Here is an 18,719-nt window from a genome sequence, read left to right on the forward strand (position 1 = left end):
TGCCTATTATCAATTAAAATTTTCTACCAAGGCTCGTAACATGCTGAACGATCTGCAAACATTGAGGAGAAACAAACAAGTGAAAAAGGTCCAGAAGAGTATCCCCATTTCTTCAGCCAGAAATTAAGTTGTCCTTAACTGTGAGCGCTCAGCTGCAACTGTAAATCCTTTTGTGTTATTTTACATATTCCCTGCACACAGCTGAAGGCTGCAGTCAGTGCTTACAGCGTCCCAGGGGAAAAAACAGAAGGAAAACACTAGTACTTTCAACTCAGACTTAAGAGACTGATCACATCACAGTTATAAAGAGTAGAAATGGCAACATTAGTACACAATTCAATGCTTGGTTCATTTACCACTGTGGATTCGTAGGTGCTCCTTTAGGTGATGTTTATATTTAAAAGCTTTTCCACATTCAGTGCACTTGAATTTTCGATTACCACTGGACTGCGTCACATGTCTCTGTAACAAAAAATTCATAATTATTCCATAGGACAGCATTTTGGAACAAGATTTTGTATTTTCACAGACAAAATGCAATACAAAACTGAGCAGAATCAATCGTAATTTTAAGAGACTGAAGGTGCGTTATGCATGAAAAAGAACCAATCAGAAGTCAGGTTAAAACTGGGCTATGTGCATCTTCCGAATAAATCTGGTACTGAAAAAAACAACCCACACCAAACAAAGGAAACCCAAGCCCACCACCCACAGAATATGTCACACAGGATAGAGAAACATTAAAGTATATAAAAGCCTATTTAAAGTTTAATCAGTTGACTTGATTTTTCCATTTACATGCCTCCAGTGCTTACTGTTGGCCTTGGATTCCTCTATGTAATGATGCCACAGGACTGCTCAACAGAAGATGGCTCAGTGACAACAAAGGCACTCAGTCTAATTAATTCTCAAAATAAATGCAAAACACTAAATTAAAATAAATAACAATATAGAGGGATTCCCCAAGTGCACAACATCAAACTTCTTCAGTATTTCCATTGAATCTCTATGGTTATTTTGTTATATTTTGCCTTGTGACAGAATTTATTGTTAAGCTTGAAATTATTATTATCTTTATTGTTATACTAGTTTAAAAAAAGCAAAAGCTAAGACATACATGTAAACATATGCAGTATATATGTGATGTATATGCAAGATAGATAATTTTATGACGAACTGTATAAATCTATAAATGTGTATTTTTAAAGACAATACATTTTAGAAGTTGAAGCAGCTTAATTATCAAAATTAAATTGAGGAATTAGACACTTATCTGTTCAAGCAAACTGCTTATTTAAAAAAAAAATGGGGCTCCTTTTTCAGTAAAGCTCAATTTGCAAAAAAAGATACTCTGTCACCATTTGGATGCAGCTGCAGATTTTTGGTAACCGGGGCAAGTATGTTCAGAAACTCATTAATGGGGCTGTCCATGTACTCTGGGGAAACAGCCTCCCAGGGGCAGCTGCCAGGGAGCAGCTGGTGCGGTAGTGACTGCTGCTGGTGAGACACCATGTTGGGAGCTCCAGCACCTCACTCACCCTGCTCCACCATGGTGGGAAGTGCTGGGAGCAGCCCCTCACTGAGTGCTGGGGCTGTGCTCCCTGCTGCAGACAGGGCAACTGGGGGCTGAGTTCTGCACTAGGAGAAGCGAGGATGAGTAGAGAGGCAGAATTATGTTCCCGTTTGGACTGAGGCCCATAGATCTGAAGAAGTGGCAGCCACACGGTTTGCTGGGTGGAAGTCTGAGCACTCTGCTGTGAGATCTGCTGTACAAATTATCAGCCCTCCCCGTTCTTCACCCTGTCCTCCTTTATACGACACGGATGCTAACAGAAGACAAATTGAAACAAGATAATCTAAATTGCTTCCAAGTACTCTACTTCGACAGTTCCCTTGGGACAGGCATTTGGTTAAGCTGCAGTTTGCACCTCTCAGCAGATCCTGCTCCCACTCTCCCCGGGGTGGACTCCTTCACTCCCCTGCCCCACCTCTGCTCTCTGCTGACTTATCCTGATCAGCACTTGACCCTTATTCCTGGGTTTGGCAGCTGTCTTTTGCTAGTCCACACAGCTCTTCAGCTTTGTTTAACTAAGTGCCTTGAAGATGATGTTCTAGATGATTGTGCCTGACTCACTGCATTTCACTTGAACAATCCAACTTCGTTGAGTCTAGAGGACCGTGGCAGGATATACTTAAGCCTGCAGAGAATCAGTTACTACTGCTTGACTTGAGATCATCCAAGTCAAAGGATCTCAGCATACATACAGCTACTGCAGATGCTGGACTACATAAATAATAATATCAAATATTAGTGCAGGCATTGAATCTGTCAGAAGCGTTTCTGCTGCAGTCTTTAAAATCCAATGTTCTGCTTCCAAGGCATGGAAGCCCACGTTTCTCTGATCAAATTTTTAATCAGTTTTCCTGTTTTCCTGGTCATAGCTATAAGCTGCCTTGAACTTTCTGCTAGGCAATGTTTCTATCTGTTTTGTCTTATCTACTGTTATTCTTTAGTCAGCTGTCTCTCATATACTTAATTTTACTTTTATTTTTGGGTAAATCTGGGACATCCTCAGAGTTACTCTCCAAGATCCTCTTTGAAACTAACTGAGAAATCATCACTCTTCTCTAAAGTTCCATCTTTTATACTCTTTCACCTTTATTTGCTCAGATTCAAATGGTTTTCCCCCTTTCAGTGCTGTTAAATACACATTATTTTTGTGTCTCTGGTGTGTTATATATTTATAATACACTGTACGTAACTGTTGTTTTCTGCTCATTAAAGAATTAGCAACAGCATTCCAAGACTACTCCTCTGCATTCCCTTTAGGACTGAAAGAAGATACACCAGCATTAAGGTCTTTAGCTACCCACTAATACATCCTTGCATCAAATATTTACCATGCTTAGGACTAACGTCCATGCTTTTCGTATCAAAGAACCAAAATTAATTAAAAGGAACCCTCAAAAATCATTTGGAGAACAGGAATTACAGGTACATCAGTGTTTTTTTTTCCAGCCAGTTTGACCATGGTCTTCAAGAACTGCCATTTCTCAGTGGTGTCCACAGCAATACGAAATTTTAAGATTAGCTACGAGTGCTTTGAAAATTGTTGAGAAGAAAAATAAAACAAACATAAGAAGTACTTATTCACACTTCAGCATCTTTTTTGGTGCTTCACATGTGAAAGCAGATGATATATACACAGCATTGCCTCCTACCAACTATTAAGTGGCATCTGAGCAGGTAGAGGAGCTGTGAGGGATGCTGGGGATGGGGAGGACAGGGGGAAAAAGGAGAAGCTGCAGGGATGGCTCTCAGCTCTCTGCTGGAGCAGAGGTACCTGCAGCTTGGCATATTTCCGCCTTTCTCAGAAGGAGGCACAGCCTTCACTACACTAGAAATTAACTTTGCTTATTTGCTTATGGCCAAGAGCAACTACAAAATCGTCACATGCTGGACATTAACCAGCTAAGGAAGTTCTCCAAATAATGTGCTTTCAGGTGAAGTCCTTTAAGAAAAAGACATTGAGTTTTGAATATGCAGCTATTTAAGATCCACAACCATAAGGTCTATACTTCACTATGGAAATAAATTGATTTCTATTGCACATATTATGTAACCATGTGTAGGTACATGAAGCTAATTTTGAAGACATGACAACTTTGTGACAATAACACAAACAAATACACACCCCAACCATTCTATGATTCTATATTTCAAATTTACTAAGTATCTAAAGGAAGGCTCTACAGAGGGACCTGGACAGGCTGGGTCAACAGGCTGAGGCCAATTGTATGAGGTTCAACAAGGCCAAGTGCCAGGTCCTGCACTTGGGTCACAACAAACCCAGGCACCAATATAAGCTTGGGGAAGAGTGGCTGGAAAGCTGCCCAGAGGAAAAGGACGTAGGGGTGTTGGCTGACAGTGGCTGAATATGAGCCAGCAGTGTGCCCAGGTGGCCAAGAAGGTCAGTGGCATCCTGACTTGTATCAGAAATAGTGTGGCCAGCTAGGGAGGTGGTGGACCCCCTGTACTCGGCACTGGGGAGGCCTCTCCTCGTGTCCTGTGTTCTGTTTTCGGCCCCTCACTACAAGAAGGACACCGAGGTGCTGGAGAGAAACCAGAGAAGGACAATGAAGATGATGAAGGGTCTACAGCATGAGCCCTATGAGGAGCTTGTGACTTCTGAAGGAACTGGGGTTGTTTAGCCTGGAGAAAAGGAGGCTGGGGGGAGACCTTATATCTCTCTCTACAACTACCTGAAAGGAGGTTGTAGTGAGGTGGTGGACGGTCTCTTCTCCCAAGTAACAAGTGATAGAACAAGAGGAAATGAGCTTAAGTTGCCCCTGGGGAGGTTTATATTAGACGTTAGAAAAAATAGCTTCACTGAAAGGGTAATTAAACACTGGTACAGGCTGCCCCGGGAGGTATAGGTGTTTGAGAGACGTATAGATGTGGAGTTCAGAATCATGGTTTAAGCACTGAACTTGGTAGAGTTAGATTATGGTTGGACTTGATGATCTTAAAGGTGTTTTCCAACCAGAACAATTCTGTGATTCTGTAAACTATTGTAGTTTTGATTCTGGCTACAGCTAGAGAAAAGCCACACTTAAACAGGTATAATACTGAGTTCCAGATACTTCATAGAATCATTATTTATCAAATATAATTGTACCTTCAAAAGTGTAACCCCATTAAAATGTATCTGCAGGGACACAATTTAAGTTTCTCTTTACAGCCATTCTTCTGAGATTGTTTACTCACTTGTTATTTTTTCTCTTTTCTCCTACATGCAAATAGGGGAAAGACTTCTAGCCCTTCAAATTACTTTATTCTTCTGCTTTTAGGCTTCTAGTTGGAAAATTTGAAAATAAATGTGGCAGCTCACAAAAGCATTCTTAGATTTGTTAGAAGTATAAGATCTGTATAAGGTGGTAGTAACTTTAAAGAAAAACCCAAGTCAATAACTGAGCAAGGTAGAAATGAATTGTTCATGGGAAATATATCTGAATTAACAAGAAATGCCAGATCAGAACATACTGGCCAGGTGATTCCAAGCCCTGCGAGATGATAAAACCCGTGCAGCAAGATGGTCAACTCTTGTAACAATTTTTCCAGTGTAAAAATGTATAGTAAATTTTTAAGCCTGTTAAATTGTGGACTTAGTGATACTTTGTAGAACAGAGGGTAATAGGCAATGTGTATAAAAGCATCTCCTTTACTTTGTAAGCTTTTCAGCTTAAAATGAAAATTCTGTTGGTTTGGAACCAAGAAATATTCAAGTACTTTTTCCTTTACATTCTTTTCACTATTCACTGTTTTTGCAGTGATATTTCTGATTTCTCTCTGGTGAGTATACATTTTTTTAATATCTTCTAAGAAGGGAACATCTCCAAGCCCTTCTCTCTCCAACCTGGTAGTGGAAAATCTGTATCTTTTTTTCTTTGATGATTCCTGACCATTTCACTGAGTTTCAGTTGGTTCCAGAGCCTCAAAGTGCCTATGATTAGCAATGGAAGCATGTAATTGGGAATGGATGATAGGAAATTGTGGAGATAAAAGAAGAAAAAGAGAGAGAGTTGAACAAAATCTAAGGATCTTCCATAGTGATGAGACAGATAACTATGGAAGGTGTTTCAAGGATTCATGCCCTCAGGTCAGCTCATGAACCACAGAAAACATGCTCAGAATATCTTTAGCCCTTTTTGTTAATATTAAAACATTGTATTTTATGCACAAATTATTTGTATATTGTCTGATAGCATGGATTGCATTAAGAAACTGTATTTCATGGTTCAAACAAATCAATCAACACAATAGTTGGTTTCTTAAAGGGCAAAAAGGCGTGCACTAAATTTTTAATTACCCAAACATGATTTATAAAAGAGAAGTTTAAATGTTCTACTAAAAAATTAAGATTAAATTTGAGTCAAAGTTTTTTGTAATATTAGTTAATGAACTGAAAAAAACTTAATTACCCTTTACATGCGATAAAGCCCTTCTGAAAACTAAAGCTTAAATCCAACCATACTGCCTAGATAAATAAAGGCACAGGAATTCAGGTTTCATCTTTTGACTGCTATGGAAAAAGTCTAACTTCAGCAGGAAGCTGAAGTGCATGCTGAAGGACTAGGACTTCAGCATGTGGATAACCTGATACGAACAGCTTACTTGCTCTACATTTTTGCTCACGTAACAAACCCCAGCGTTGTAACAGAGGATGCTGAAGCCTCAAGGCAAAGGCCACTTACTTGATCTCTTCCTGATTTGTGTGATGTCATGTGGCGGTCGAGCTGTGTTCTGTATGCAAATGTGTAACTGCACAAGGAGCAACTGAAGTTATCTTCGTTTTTTTCATGGCGGTATTTGATGTGTTCCTTCAGGGAGGTGAAACGCTTGTACCCTCGATCGCAGTACGGGCAAGTCAGCAGTTGGGAAAATGCATCGGGTGTTCCTGAACAGCAGAGACAACACACCGTGTTTAAATAAATGTAAGCTCCAAACCTACTAATGTCAACAAACAAGTTTCACATTTACATTTATTACTGTAAGGAAACAAGCAGTTGCTAGTTTTAGAAAAGGAATAATGATTTTTAGTGTTGTTTTTTTTTTCCAGAGGCACTATGTTACTAAGCACAGAATGGTAGAGTTGCCCCAGTGTACACTGGAGAGAGTCAGCACAACACAGTTGCCCGAACCCACACCTCTCACAGCAAGTCTGTTGGACTTCCCAATATAGCACCAGAACTTCTACGTATGTGTATCTGTTAAAAAGTGGTTTGAACAACCTAGTAATCTTTGTAGATCTGGTTAGCTCAATCACAGACAATCCTCAAATCCTGTTTACAAATTTAAGTCTATCACTGACACATTGAGCCGTCATCCTGTTTTCAGCTCCGAAGGAACACATATTTGCAAGCTGCAGTGAATAGTTTTCTCTTTCTCCTTACCTAATACAGAATTGTAAGTGAAAGGAGAACAAAAAAAAGTATTAGAAACTTTGTTTATAATTCTTGTACCTGGATCTATTGGAGCAGGTCCACAGGAGGGCTACAAAAATGATCAGAGGGATGGAACACCTCCCCTCTGAGGAAAGGCTGAGAGAGTCGTGGTTGTTCAGCCAGGAGAAGGCTCTGGGGAGATCTTATTGTGGCCTTTCAATACTTACAGGGGGCTTGTAAGAAAGATGGGGATGGACTTCTTAGCAGGGCTTGTAGCAATAGGACAAGGGGTAATGGTTTTAAACTAAAAGAGGGTAGATTCAGACTAGATGTAAGAAACAAATTTTTCATGATGAGGGTGGTGAGACACTGGAACCGGTTGCTCATAAGGATGGATGCCCCATCCCTGAAGTGTTCAACGGCAGGTTGTTTGAGGCTCTGAGAAAACTGATCTAGCTGAAGATGTCCCTATCCATGGCAGCAGGCTTGGACTAGATGACCTTTAAAGGTCCCTTCTAGTTCAAACCATTCTATGATTCTGATACACAGACCTGTACCTGTTAGTAGGACATACTGACTGCAGGACAGAACGGAGAGAGATCAAATATGAACTCATAAATATATTTCTAATATGATCTATGGAATCTATTCTGCTGGCTTTCATTAAGCTACTTCTGTATTAGTAGAGGACAAAGAGAAGTCAGATTGAAGCTAAATATTAGGTTCACAAGTCTATTTCTGAGAAATCACCACTTATGAAGTTTTAACTCCATCTCTTCTTATTAGCATATATTTATCCCCCATAGATAGTAACTTAGTCTAAAAAAATCTAATTTTTCAGGCATAAAGGACTGAAAAAACATACATATTTTAATATATTGATATAAGTGTGCTTAAATAAATGTAGGGTTTTCCGTACGTGAACAAACTATGATTTTATAAGGTGTGACTTCCTTCAATGACCGTACTACCTTTCCAACTTCAAGGGAAGGGAGAAGCAATTTTGCCCGGATGCACCTATCTGCTGTGCTCAGTGAGAGCAGGAGAGGAAGGTGGAAGGTCTTAACTGATTATCATTTTATGCTCTGAGGCATGAGGGGCAAATTTGCATGCAGTGTAATTTAAGTTGCAGAACTATAAGCATTATTAATACACATAAAATTAACCAGTACTTCAGAAGGTACTTCTGAATTATTTATCTTCATGACCTCTTTCAGCAGTTATCACCATGGATTGATTATATGCTCTATAAAGTAGCAATTTCTTAGTTTGTGTTGAATTTACTGACTTTATTTTTACTGAACGTCTTTGTTCCTGCCACAGTGGAAGAGTAAGCTCAGTTTTCATTATTACTAAAAACACCACCTTCTCTGTCATATAGATTCTTTTACACTTATTATGGTAGCAGGTCAGGTAATGCTCATGTCACACCAGTTTTCCTGTCCTAACCTGTTCTACTTTTCCTGGATTACCACATTGTCCAGAAATGAACCTGTCCCCTCTAGTGTAGACACAACATGCTTTCTTTCAATTATTTTTTTCCCACGTACAGTTCACCTGACATAAAGAATATTCCATTTCAGCACAAATACAACTCAGTGGAAATGTCACAAGCATGTTAACTTAAATTCTGTTTCTTTTGCAGCAAATGGCAAAAAGGCAGTGGGTTCCCAAAGCCACTAAAGATTCTAATTCTCTGCCACTTCTGTCCAGTCCCCCAGTCTGGAAGCTTGTATCTTTAGCAAATATCACTATATTTTTTTGCATTTTCTGTTCCAAATTATTAAAATTCTGAACTTAATTGTTCAGCATAGTGATTTTCAGAATCCTTCCCTGTGAACTTAATGGGCTACGTCCAATTTAAATTATTAATACAAATGTTTATTTTTAATGATGACATGGAAATTACATTGCAAGTCTGTAAAACTAACTTAACAATCTATGCCATTGCAAACAAGAATTAAAAACTTAATTAATTAAATTTTAAGTTTTAAGATGCATCTCTTGAGCATATATTATATTGAACTTTGCAAAACTTCTAAAATAAGCCACAAAATATTAGTAACTCAGGTCATATTACTGTGTACAAATAGGCACATACACAGTTTACATTTCTCAATTATTTTAATGTATTTTTTATTGCTAAAATCTCTAATAACATAAAATTTCTGAAACAACAGAACAAAATTGGTAGCATTACCCCTCTCACTGGTCTTCCTTAGATTCCAGTACCAGGATGTTTTTTTGTTCAATTCTGTACATTAAAAAAAAAGACTGGAACACAACTCCTAACCCTTTATGTAGGCTGTTACTTCCTTCTGTAAATCTTAAATACTCCAACAAAGGAACACAATCTGGTTGAAGTTGCAGTTTCACAGGTTATGAAAGCTGAACACTTCAGAAAGCAGCACAGAATGCAAAAAAAAATCTGAACATTTTTTTTCTTCAAATATTTAATGAAGATGCCTTCAATGTTTCATAATGAAGAAATGAACAAAGTATGACTTCTCATCTCAGTCCAAAGACCTTTTCTCATTTCATTATGAAATAATATTTTCAAAGTGTGTTGGAAAGTCTGTATTTTCTTAATGGGCTTCCATTAAGAAAAACAACAATAGGTCATTATTTTATTTCACATAAACGTTTTTCTATAAACAATATTTCTTTTTTCTCCCTAAGCCTGTCATAAGCTGGGTGCCTAATAAAAGAACTTCTATCTGATAGATAATTTTTGGGGTTTTATTTGGAAATACCTTTATTTATTTTTTCAATTCCTCCTATATTGTTTTTACATATAACTACATACTTTGGCTTCAGTCCCATTATAATAAATAAATGTTTGTTCTATTCTTCCATATAATGCTAGTGAATGGATTTATGAGAGCTTGAATTTTCAGGTTGTCACTTGGGTACCCATGCAACTGAATCCAAGTGTTTCACAAAATCAAATACTGATGTTCTTTGCATGATGATCCCATTCTCTGATAATTATTTAACCAAGATAATTTTTGTTTCCAAAGCTATGTGTGTTGCGTTGTTGTCTTCTAAAATACAACAGACTTTTTGGGTTAAGCTGCTAGTACAATTTATTTCGTAAGAACTGAACTGTTGGCATATTTACCATTTTCATCCTGACCACTAGCTTCTGGCGTGCCTTGTCTCTGGTCCTCCTCAGGTGCTTCAGGATAGATAACAGCTGTATCTTCTTGTTGAAGGAATTCTTCAACATTAGGGTCATGGTTTTGTTCATTTTCTGCATCAGAATCACATTCATCTTCTTTTACTAAGAGTGAAAAACAAGATACAAAATATGAAATGATGAGTTTAAAACAAACATAAATGAGATTCAGTAATGCTATTTTCAAAACATTGTGTATCCAAGGATTTAAAAACTCTTTACAATTATAGTATATGTCAAGCCCTTTAATATGCAGGAATATGCCAAGTTTTAAAACTGAGAATCAGTGGCATAACAACATTTAAAACATTTGCCTAAAACCATAGTTTGCCTCTTCAACTCAGTGCATTTTTATCATTTTCGATTTAGCTGTTCCCCTCAGCTTCCCCAGAAATTTTAAATGCAACATTAATTATGATACAGCCCTTGTTGTTTGAAGGCCAACTTACAGTCTTGGCTCCTATGTTTGCAAAAGAAAATTTGTTGTCTTCAAGACATAATTTTAAAATTAATTTAAGACCTGTGTCTTATCCATAAGATATTTAAACTCTGAATAACATGTTGGCTGGCTGAAATGCAGCAAATTTTGAGTGTTTTGTTCTCCAATGCTGGAAATGTCTATCAGAAACATTTCAGATCTAGTTAACATCTTTCAGCATTTTCCAGTTTAAAATTTAGGAAAGCAATCAATTAACACCTGTATTTCAAAGTTAACAAATAATAAATTAAATGTTTCACTTCATGTTTGTACAAAAGATATCTGCTACAAAGTATTTATCTAAATACATAATTGGTAAGAGTCTACTTTTACCATGGTGGAACATTCTGTGAGAGCTCTGCCTGAAGCACACTAAACCATGACAGATCTCCTCCCCTATTAATAATGTGAGCTGTATCTTTCACAGGAAGGAGAAGTTTTACAATTCATCTCCCAGTGTGAAGTCACATACTTAGTTTACAATTTGACACAATCTTTTTATGACATGGGACATGTCTTAGCTATAGACTGTGATGTAATTTATAATGTAGTTGTTCGTACTTGTTTGGGGAGACCTGACCTTACAGCAACTAATGCATGAATCCACAGTTTTAAATTGTCTATGTTTAGGTTGTTGTTTTTTTAAATAAGGCTTACATCAATAATATCTAACTATTTAGTGTTAAGGGCATTAAAAAAAATATTTTTAAAAGCCGGATGGGCTGTATGTTCATTTTTTTGTCAATCAGAGAAATAACAACATAACAAACATTTTTATTTGATTCTGAAGCCCAAGTCACACATTTTATTTTGCCTTCTGTATAATCAGCACAGAGGAGATGATAAAAAGATAGCCATCTCATATAAACTACAGTAGTAGTAGAAAGTAGTACCTAGAAAGGTTGGACCACATGATCCTTGAGGTTCCTTCCAACCTGGCATTCTATGATTCTATGAAGACACAGTACTACTTTAGGTTTATTTGGTATTCTCATTATCAGCTTAAAACACTACCTATTGAACTGTACTTGTATTCTATACAACTATGCATAAGATCAATGCTTTCCTCGTTCTGCTCCTCGTTCCCAGAGTCATTAGGAGCTGCAGTGCTGCAGTGGCACCAGGGTCAGCCCCTGCGCGAGGGCACTGCCCCGGGTCACTGCTCAAATACACTCTGAGCCCAGCACATCTAAAAGGAGCCCAGACTATTCTTTCTCAGCTGTTTACAATTTAAGACTTCACTACAAGAAGAGATGGGAGAACTTCAAAGATTTCAGAAGGTTACTCACCTAGCCAAAACTCAGTAACGTTTTACGAACAAAGGACTCAGATTAATAAACAAATACCTGTACATCCAACTTCATCTGTCTGAGCTTCAGGCCCCAGGATTTCCTTTGTTTCTTTTCCAGCTGAAATAGCACATTTCACAAAAAGAAGAATAAGTATTAAAAAAACCACAACAAAACAAAACAAAACAAAAAAGCCACACACACAACTTAATATATTTGAGTTATTTCTTTGGCAGTTTTCCCCATTTCTGTATTGCTGAAAAGAACTGCATTTAAACACAATGTTCTTTCAAAAATATGGATTTCACATTATTTCAGCAGTGTGTAATCAGCTGAATCACAAAGATATTCTATCTTAAAAGGAAGCAATACTAAGCACTAACCATTATTTGAAGAGAGGTAAAGACAGGGACAGTGTATTTCTCCAGCAAATATGCAGTCAGCTACTTAAGTAATCCTACCTACAACTGCAGCTGTTACACAGGAATACTATTTCTGGAAACCAGAGTATCAAAAAACAATATGTTTACATTATTTTCTCCACTTAGCAATTTTTGGAAATGATTGATGGTTTGCTGGTAATGTCTGCAAAAAGCTACCTAACGTGCTCTCTAGAAACCACTTACTGCCTGTGATTGTTTAAACAAACAAGGAGTTTAAACACATCCTCTCCACTTCAGATCAACTGTGCACTACAGAAATGCTTCATGTATCAATTGCGATATCCAGTACAAGTCTGCAGGTGCCAGCATCTGTAGAAGTCAGGCTGTGGAGCCTACCTGTCTCCAAAGCTCCACCAGCTCCTGCTGAGCTGCAGCGTTCAAGGATGGAAGTTGAAACTCACTACAGGTTGTTGGTTCCTGTGGCCCAAGTTGTTCCTAATTTATGTTCATCAGGTAGCCTGGACGAAGTTCCTACTGGAAAGGCAACTGCTGCCATTGCTGTCAGTAAACTGGCTTACAACAGGAGTGCACAGAAAAACTAGGTTGTTCTTTCACTCCTTTATCAGTAGTGTGCTATGCTAATACATGTGAAATTCAAGTGTTATTTCATAGTTTCATTATGGAAACCTTTGATGCTTCAGAGCTACACTGAGGCTGGACTAAAAACTTCACTCTATCTCTGTGTAAATTTTTTTGCTTGGCTAGTCAAAACCTCAGAACATTCTAGCTTTTTCATTACAGGAGAAGCCAATTTCTCCTTTTTATGGAAGATGATAAATTCTAGGAGAACTTTAAGTTCTCAGATAAAACCAGCTTCCTCAAAATAAGAGACTGTTACCTCTGTCTACTTTGGTAAAATTCCTCAAAATACAAGGAAGCTATATCTGCAGATAGAAAGTGTAACTTTAACTGCCATCTGAAAAACAACCACAACCCAAACAGTTTGTATTTTATTAGTAAATACTGGATCGTGAACTAATTATATTTTTGGCTTATGATACTGCAGACCTCATTCAGAATTTGTGAGATGGATGACTGTATACACTGCTAATCTAAGTCCAAAATTTAATATCTTAAAAACAATCATGATGGAAACCCACTATTTTTCTTTTAAAAGGGTTTATGATTTTTCTCCATTATGAAATAGGCTTTATGGAAGAAGGGGAATATCAACAAGTTATTACTCATAGAAATTTGAATTACAGTGTCTCTAGCAAACTCCACTGGCTTCAGTAGAAGATATGCTTCCCACGGGAATGTCAAGGAGTTTATGGCATTATAGATTCATCTTGGTGAAGCTGAAAACCCTCTCAGTTCTAGTAATTGTAAGCACTGTTTGATGCTGCCTCTTCCCAATATCTGAAACTGGGTTTAAGTCAGGGAGGAGCCCTTTTCCATGGGGGGTGATCTTCCTTAATGCTGCAGGAATAATTAATTATTTGAAAAATGTTAAGTCATAAAGTTAGCTATGACTGGTCAGCATAGGAAGGCAACTTTGCAATTCTGCCCTCAGAAAGCAAATTACCATGCTGCAAATACAGCTGCTTGGAAGGAACAGGAAGGGATGTGATGATGGGAGGACAGATATTACGACACTGTTACACCAAGGAGAAATCACAGCTCTGAATTCCAGGAGAAATTTGAGCTACCTGCTGAATGACTGCTTAAATACATGTCTCCACAAATAGCATCTAAGGCATGAAGATCTATCGTGGCATTATGTCTGGACAGACCAGATAATTGTAAAACATGTTCCTGGACTTCTGTATCTCATCATTGCTTAGGAGCAGCTGCTTAGAGATAGGGTGGGACTTCCCAGGGTTAAACGCTAATGATTTTCAGATCGCAGGCAACAGTGTTTACTGGCAGTGAAAGTGCCTGACACTGTCACTGTGACTGTAAAGATCTCTGCATGGGTAAGATAACTGATCATATTTAAACCACTAGCAAAATGGAAATGTTGGTTGTAGGCAGAAAGACAAACTTCACTAAAATTTCCACCGTGGTCTTATCTGCAGAGAAGGGAATACATTCCAAAGCTCATAAAAGGAGTTTATAATTTAAATTCTTTACAGAACATTTTCTGATATGCATGTAGCAAGCACTACTTACTGCTTATAGTATTGCCTGGTTGTTTCCTTCTATAAAGTAAAAGCTTGATCAAAAAGATGCCACACTTTTTCAGCCTTCCTCCCAAATGAAATTAATACAAAATAGCACAGCAACCTCCCTCAGCAACCCATCTCAGGGGAAGAACAGAAACCATCTTACAGCACATAAGCTCAACCTAAAATTTTATGAGTTAAAGAAATTTTTGAGTTCCAAGAAGAGTTTAAACAGAAACCATAACTTCACCAATTTTTACAGGTTATTTCAAGGTCTGGACAATTTTTTTTTATTTACAGTTTCTCAAGGCTATCTTAGTTCCAGGTCTGAGAACTTTAGATGTCCTAAATACTTATAATGCTCTTGAAAAAAAGTATTATTATGTATTAAAATAATGAGGCAATAGTTCTAACCTTTGCTTTTTTAATTGTAGCATAGGTTTTACTTTGAACTAAAGCAGAAAAAATATAATCATATTACAGAATCATTGCACACATGAATGCTGGCACACTCCCAATAACTTGTGCAGGATACACGTGGTTCACTTTTTCAAACCCTTATGACTGTTTCAGTTAAACCTCTTGAGATACACACCTTATATTTAAAACACCTGTTCTGAAGGTCTTTTAGAAATTCAGTTAGAATGACTGGAAACGGAAGGAAACTAATCTGATAAAGAAATGTTACGAGTTTTTTCTATTCTTGGGCATTCGTGAACAGAATAAATATGTAAAAAACTCATTCTGTCAAGTTCAACTAAAACCAGGACTTTCCAAGTTCTACTTTACTAATGAAACACAACTTACTAAAACTGCTGTAGTGTAGGATTTCTAAAAATAATCACCAGTCCTGAAGATAGTATTAGTGTTGCATGGATGCCTACCCCAGTAACTTCCCCTGTATGAGAGAGAAGATATATTCAATACCTCTCTCTCCAGATTTCTAATGCACAACCAAGACTGATGATATGATTACCAGCTCACACCTCTCCTTCTTGAAAAGCTATAAAAAACTAAATAGTAGTTTACCATAGCAAATCAAAGCTCCATAAAACCTAATGTAGCCTTCATTTTTCTCATGTAGTCATTGACAGAAATTTAAACAATTTATTTTAAAAAAAATCTTACTATGAAATTAAAAACTTTCCAGATTGCTATAAAGGAGGCTTCAAAATACTTAGATTTTACAGAAGAAATTTACAGTAGTTGGAGCAAACCTGTATAGTAACTGTTTAAACTTTTGTCTGTCTAAACACTGATGGCAGCCTGTCTTTGTCAGCAATGACCAAGGGAGAGAAAACGTTGCCCACACGGTGATTCTACAATTACAGTAGAATTCGGTTCAAAACCTACTTTTAGAAAGCAAATGTTACAAGGCTAAAAATGGTACATTTTAAATAAGGAGTCAAAAAGGTGCCATCTATGTCTAGAGCTCTGAAGAACTCCAGAAGGTTGCCTGAGGCAAGGTGCTATGTGATGACTACCCATAGGTACAGCTCCACAAAGCGTTCAGTCCGAAGGGTCTTGACCCAGCATCTCAGTGAGCCAGTGCCCTTCTTCAGGCCATATTTCAGGTTTCCTACACCTGTGCTTGAAGAGTTCAAGCAGCAGTCTACATACAGCCTCTCCTTATGTAACTGCAACTCCTGATTGCCTGCAGCAGAGCAAAGATAGTCCAGGAGAACTAAGAAAATTACCTACCTAATAATTTAGCTCCAAAATACTCATTTCCCTGCACAGCATACCTTGGCAATAGCTACTCAGCTACATAAAACAGGCTGAGTTGATGCTATTCTCTGAAATCTCAGCTGCTCTCTCTCAGCTGGACTGCAGTTAGGGACCATATGACTGCTTTCCGTTTATTTAGATGTGAGGTCATGCAATTTGTCTTAAACCACCAGATTTAACAAGGTGGATGCTAAAGAATTGCGGCTGGAGTTCAGACAGAAACAGGGATATGCTGGAAAATATTCCCCCTCCAGGGCTTAAGGCCAAATTCCATAATAAATTCCACTAATTTATGCATTTATCCCAATTTGGCTCAAATGTAAGCATGCTGTGTGATATTATGAAACTCAGTATTTGATTTCACAGTAAAAAAAGGTCCATTTCCTGATTGCTTCAAATTTTCAGCTTCTTAAGCTGCTGCATAATATGTACACTTACTGCCTTCCAGTGTTTTCAAAATACATATTCATTATGAGCAAGATAGCCAATTCCAAAGCTAATAATTAAAAATTATTTTTTCTGGCTATATTTTACTACGGAAAAGGTAGAAGAGACTCACAGGCAAGAATTTACATCTGAATATTATTTTGTTCCATGTTTTTGGCTTAGTGCTTACCAGTCAAGCTGAGCAAACTCTGATCTTACTGGGAGCTACAGCAGAAACCTGCCATGCAAAAAGACTTGGAAAAACTAAAAGCAAGTTTACGAGTCTCTGATCACCCTTGAGAAAGCTGTGTTCACAGTTTTGAAGTTCCTTTTTAACAATGCCAAAGGAATGAATGCACCTCCAAATCTGCCTCAAATATTAAATAAAGACCATAAAATATATTACAATAAATATGTCAGAAAACCTCTTCTTTGATTGTGAATATTACAAGTTAATTCAGCAACAAAATCACCAAAAACATTCTAGTGAGCTTTCATTTAAAAACCTTTATCTACCAGTGAAAATGAACATACCTTCATCTTCCCAGCAACTGTTTGTACTCCCTTCTCTTTCACTGTTTTCTGGTAATACTGCATGGTCTGTTGGCAAATCATCTTCTGGCACACTAGCATCACAGTCTGCTGCATCAGTTTCTTCTTCCACTATATGCAATTTATCTTCATCATCTGAATCTGAGTTTGCTTCTACCACGTTATTATAATTGGTGACTGTGAACAGACAAAAAGTAAAATACTGATCAATATACTCCTAATTTACAGCATGAAGGTCCAAAGCTTTCAGTACTGTGGCCAGATACTGTATCTGCATCATCTCTATGGAGACACACTATTATTTTTTTCCTTCCACATGGAGATGGCAATGGCTTGTGAGTAACTTGGACATAATGGCAGCAAGCAAGGAGACATCTGAGAGCTGCTGGGCTTTCACCACTTCCAGGAACCACGTATTGCTCACTTTTGCACATCCAGCATTAAGCTGCCCAAGAAAAGGCAGCAGATAACTCCAGAGCTGTCTTTTGTGCCACATTGAAGCATCAGGCTTCCAGCTGGATTGCTCCAATTTGGATACCAACATCACTGTATGCTTTCTATAAGAATATTATGGCCAGGTCCAATAGTCTGTGAGACACATAATGCTCATAAACAACATCTTGTTACAGACAGGTGTGTTGTATGATGACAGGCTGTATGTATACAGCTATCAGTGGGGCACAGCAGGGATAAAACTGCAGGGAAACAAGTGGCACAGAAGACCAAGCAGCCCAGGCTGAGTGCACAGCAGTGAGGGTCCCTCTCTCGCTCTAGCCCAGCCGCACGGAGCAAGCCCAAGTCTGCAGGGAGACACACCAGCTGGGCTCACCCTGTCCCATTTTCTCACTGGCTCTCCCTGTAACCAATGCCACCTCCGAGCTCCAAGCTCCTGCTAGGTGAATCAAGGAGCAATAAAATGGAACAACAAGATTTGATACAGAATGGTTAAAGTGCTCCTGATCTAAGCTACAATGCTCTTGAAGTCAGATCCAAAGATCACTCTAAAGACTCAGCAGGATGCATGTGAAAGGAAAAATCTCAGAGGTGAATCAGAAAGGAAATATTGAATAAGTGGTCTTATTCCCTAGCTACCATGAAAAGGTAATGCCTCTACTTTTTCAGCCTGGAGATCATATTGTGAGAGTACTGTGGACTATGGATTACACAATAAATATGTTTCTGTTTTATGGGAGCAGATTATTATTAAAAGAGTCTTAATTTGTAAGCAGAAAAGATCAGTGATGGTAATTTCCACTTAAACTGTAAGGATTACATATTAAGAAAAAAATTATTTCCACAAGTTTCTGAAAAGTTTTGTTACTCATACTTAAGTTAAAACTATTAAACATTTATGGAAGACCTATATGTGTACTACTTCTTTACTGCCAAGTTTGAACTTCTTACTGAAATGCTTCAAAATCCAGCTTAAGAAAGTGAATAAATTTATCAATGAACAAACTACCAAGACTTGTCTTGGCTGCAGTACTCCTTCAGTGCTTATCACAATTATACCTGGGAGGCACATAATCACACTACTTTATGTTACCTGCGTCCTGCCACTGTTAGCACATCAGA

At 37.8% G+C, this 18,719-nt stretch overlaps 1 protein-coding gene across 3 annotated transcripts in view; it reads right to left on the reverse strand.

Annotated features, from left to right (window-relative positions):
• Positions 1-18,719, reverse strand: part of ZEB1 (zinc finger E-box binding homeobox 1) — a 120,053-nt gene that overhangs the window by 9,246 nt on the left and 92,088 nt on the right. For all 3 annotated transcript variants that reach the window (XM_051610752.1, XM_051610754.1, XM_051610753.1), the window contains exons 2-6: positions 17,127-17,321; positions 11,948-12,010; positions 10,067-10,228; positions 6,256-6,458; positions 357-462 (exon numbers count right to left, since the gene is read on the reverse strand). In XM_051610752.1, coding sequence (XP_051466712.1) covers positions 357-462; positions 6,256-6,458; positions 10,067-10,228; positions 11,948-12,010; positions 17,127-17,321 — 729 coding nt within the window. The remainder of the gene's footprint in view (positions 1-356; positions 463-6,255; positions 6,459-10,066; positions 10,229-11,947; positions 12,011-17,126; positions 17,322-18,719) is intronic.

This window comes from Apus apus, chromosome 2, assembly GCF_020740795.1.
Source record: "Apus apus isolate bApuApu2 chromosome 2, bApuApu2.pri.cur, whole genome shotgun sequence".
NCBI classification, from domain to species: domain Eukaryota; kingdom Metazoa; phylum Chordata; class Aves; order Apodiformes; family Apodidae; genus Apus; species Apus apus.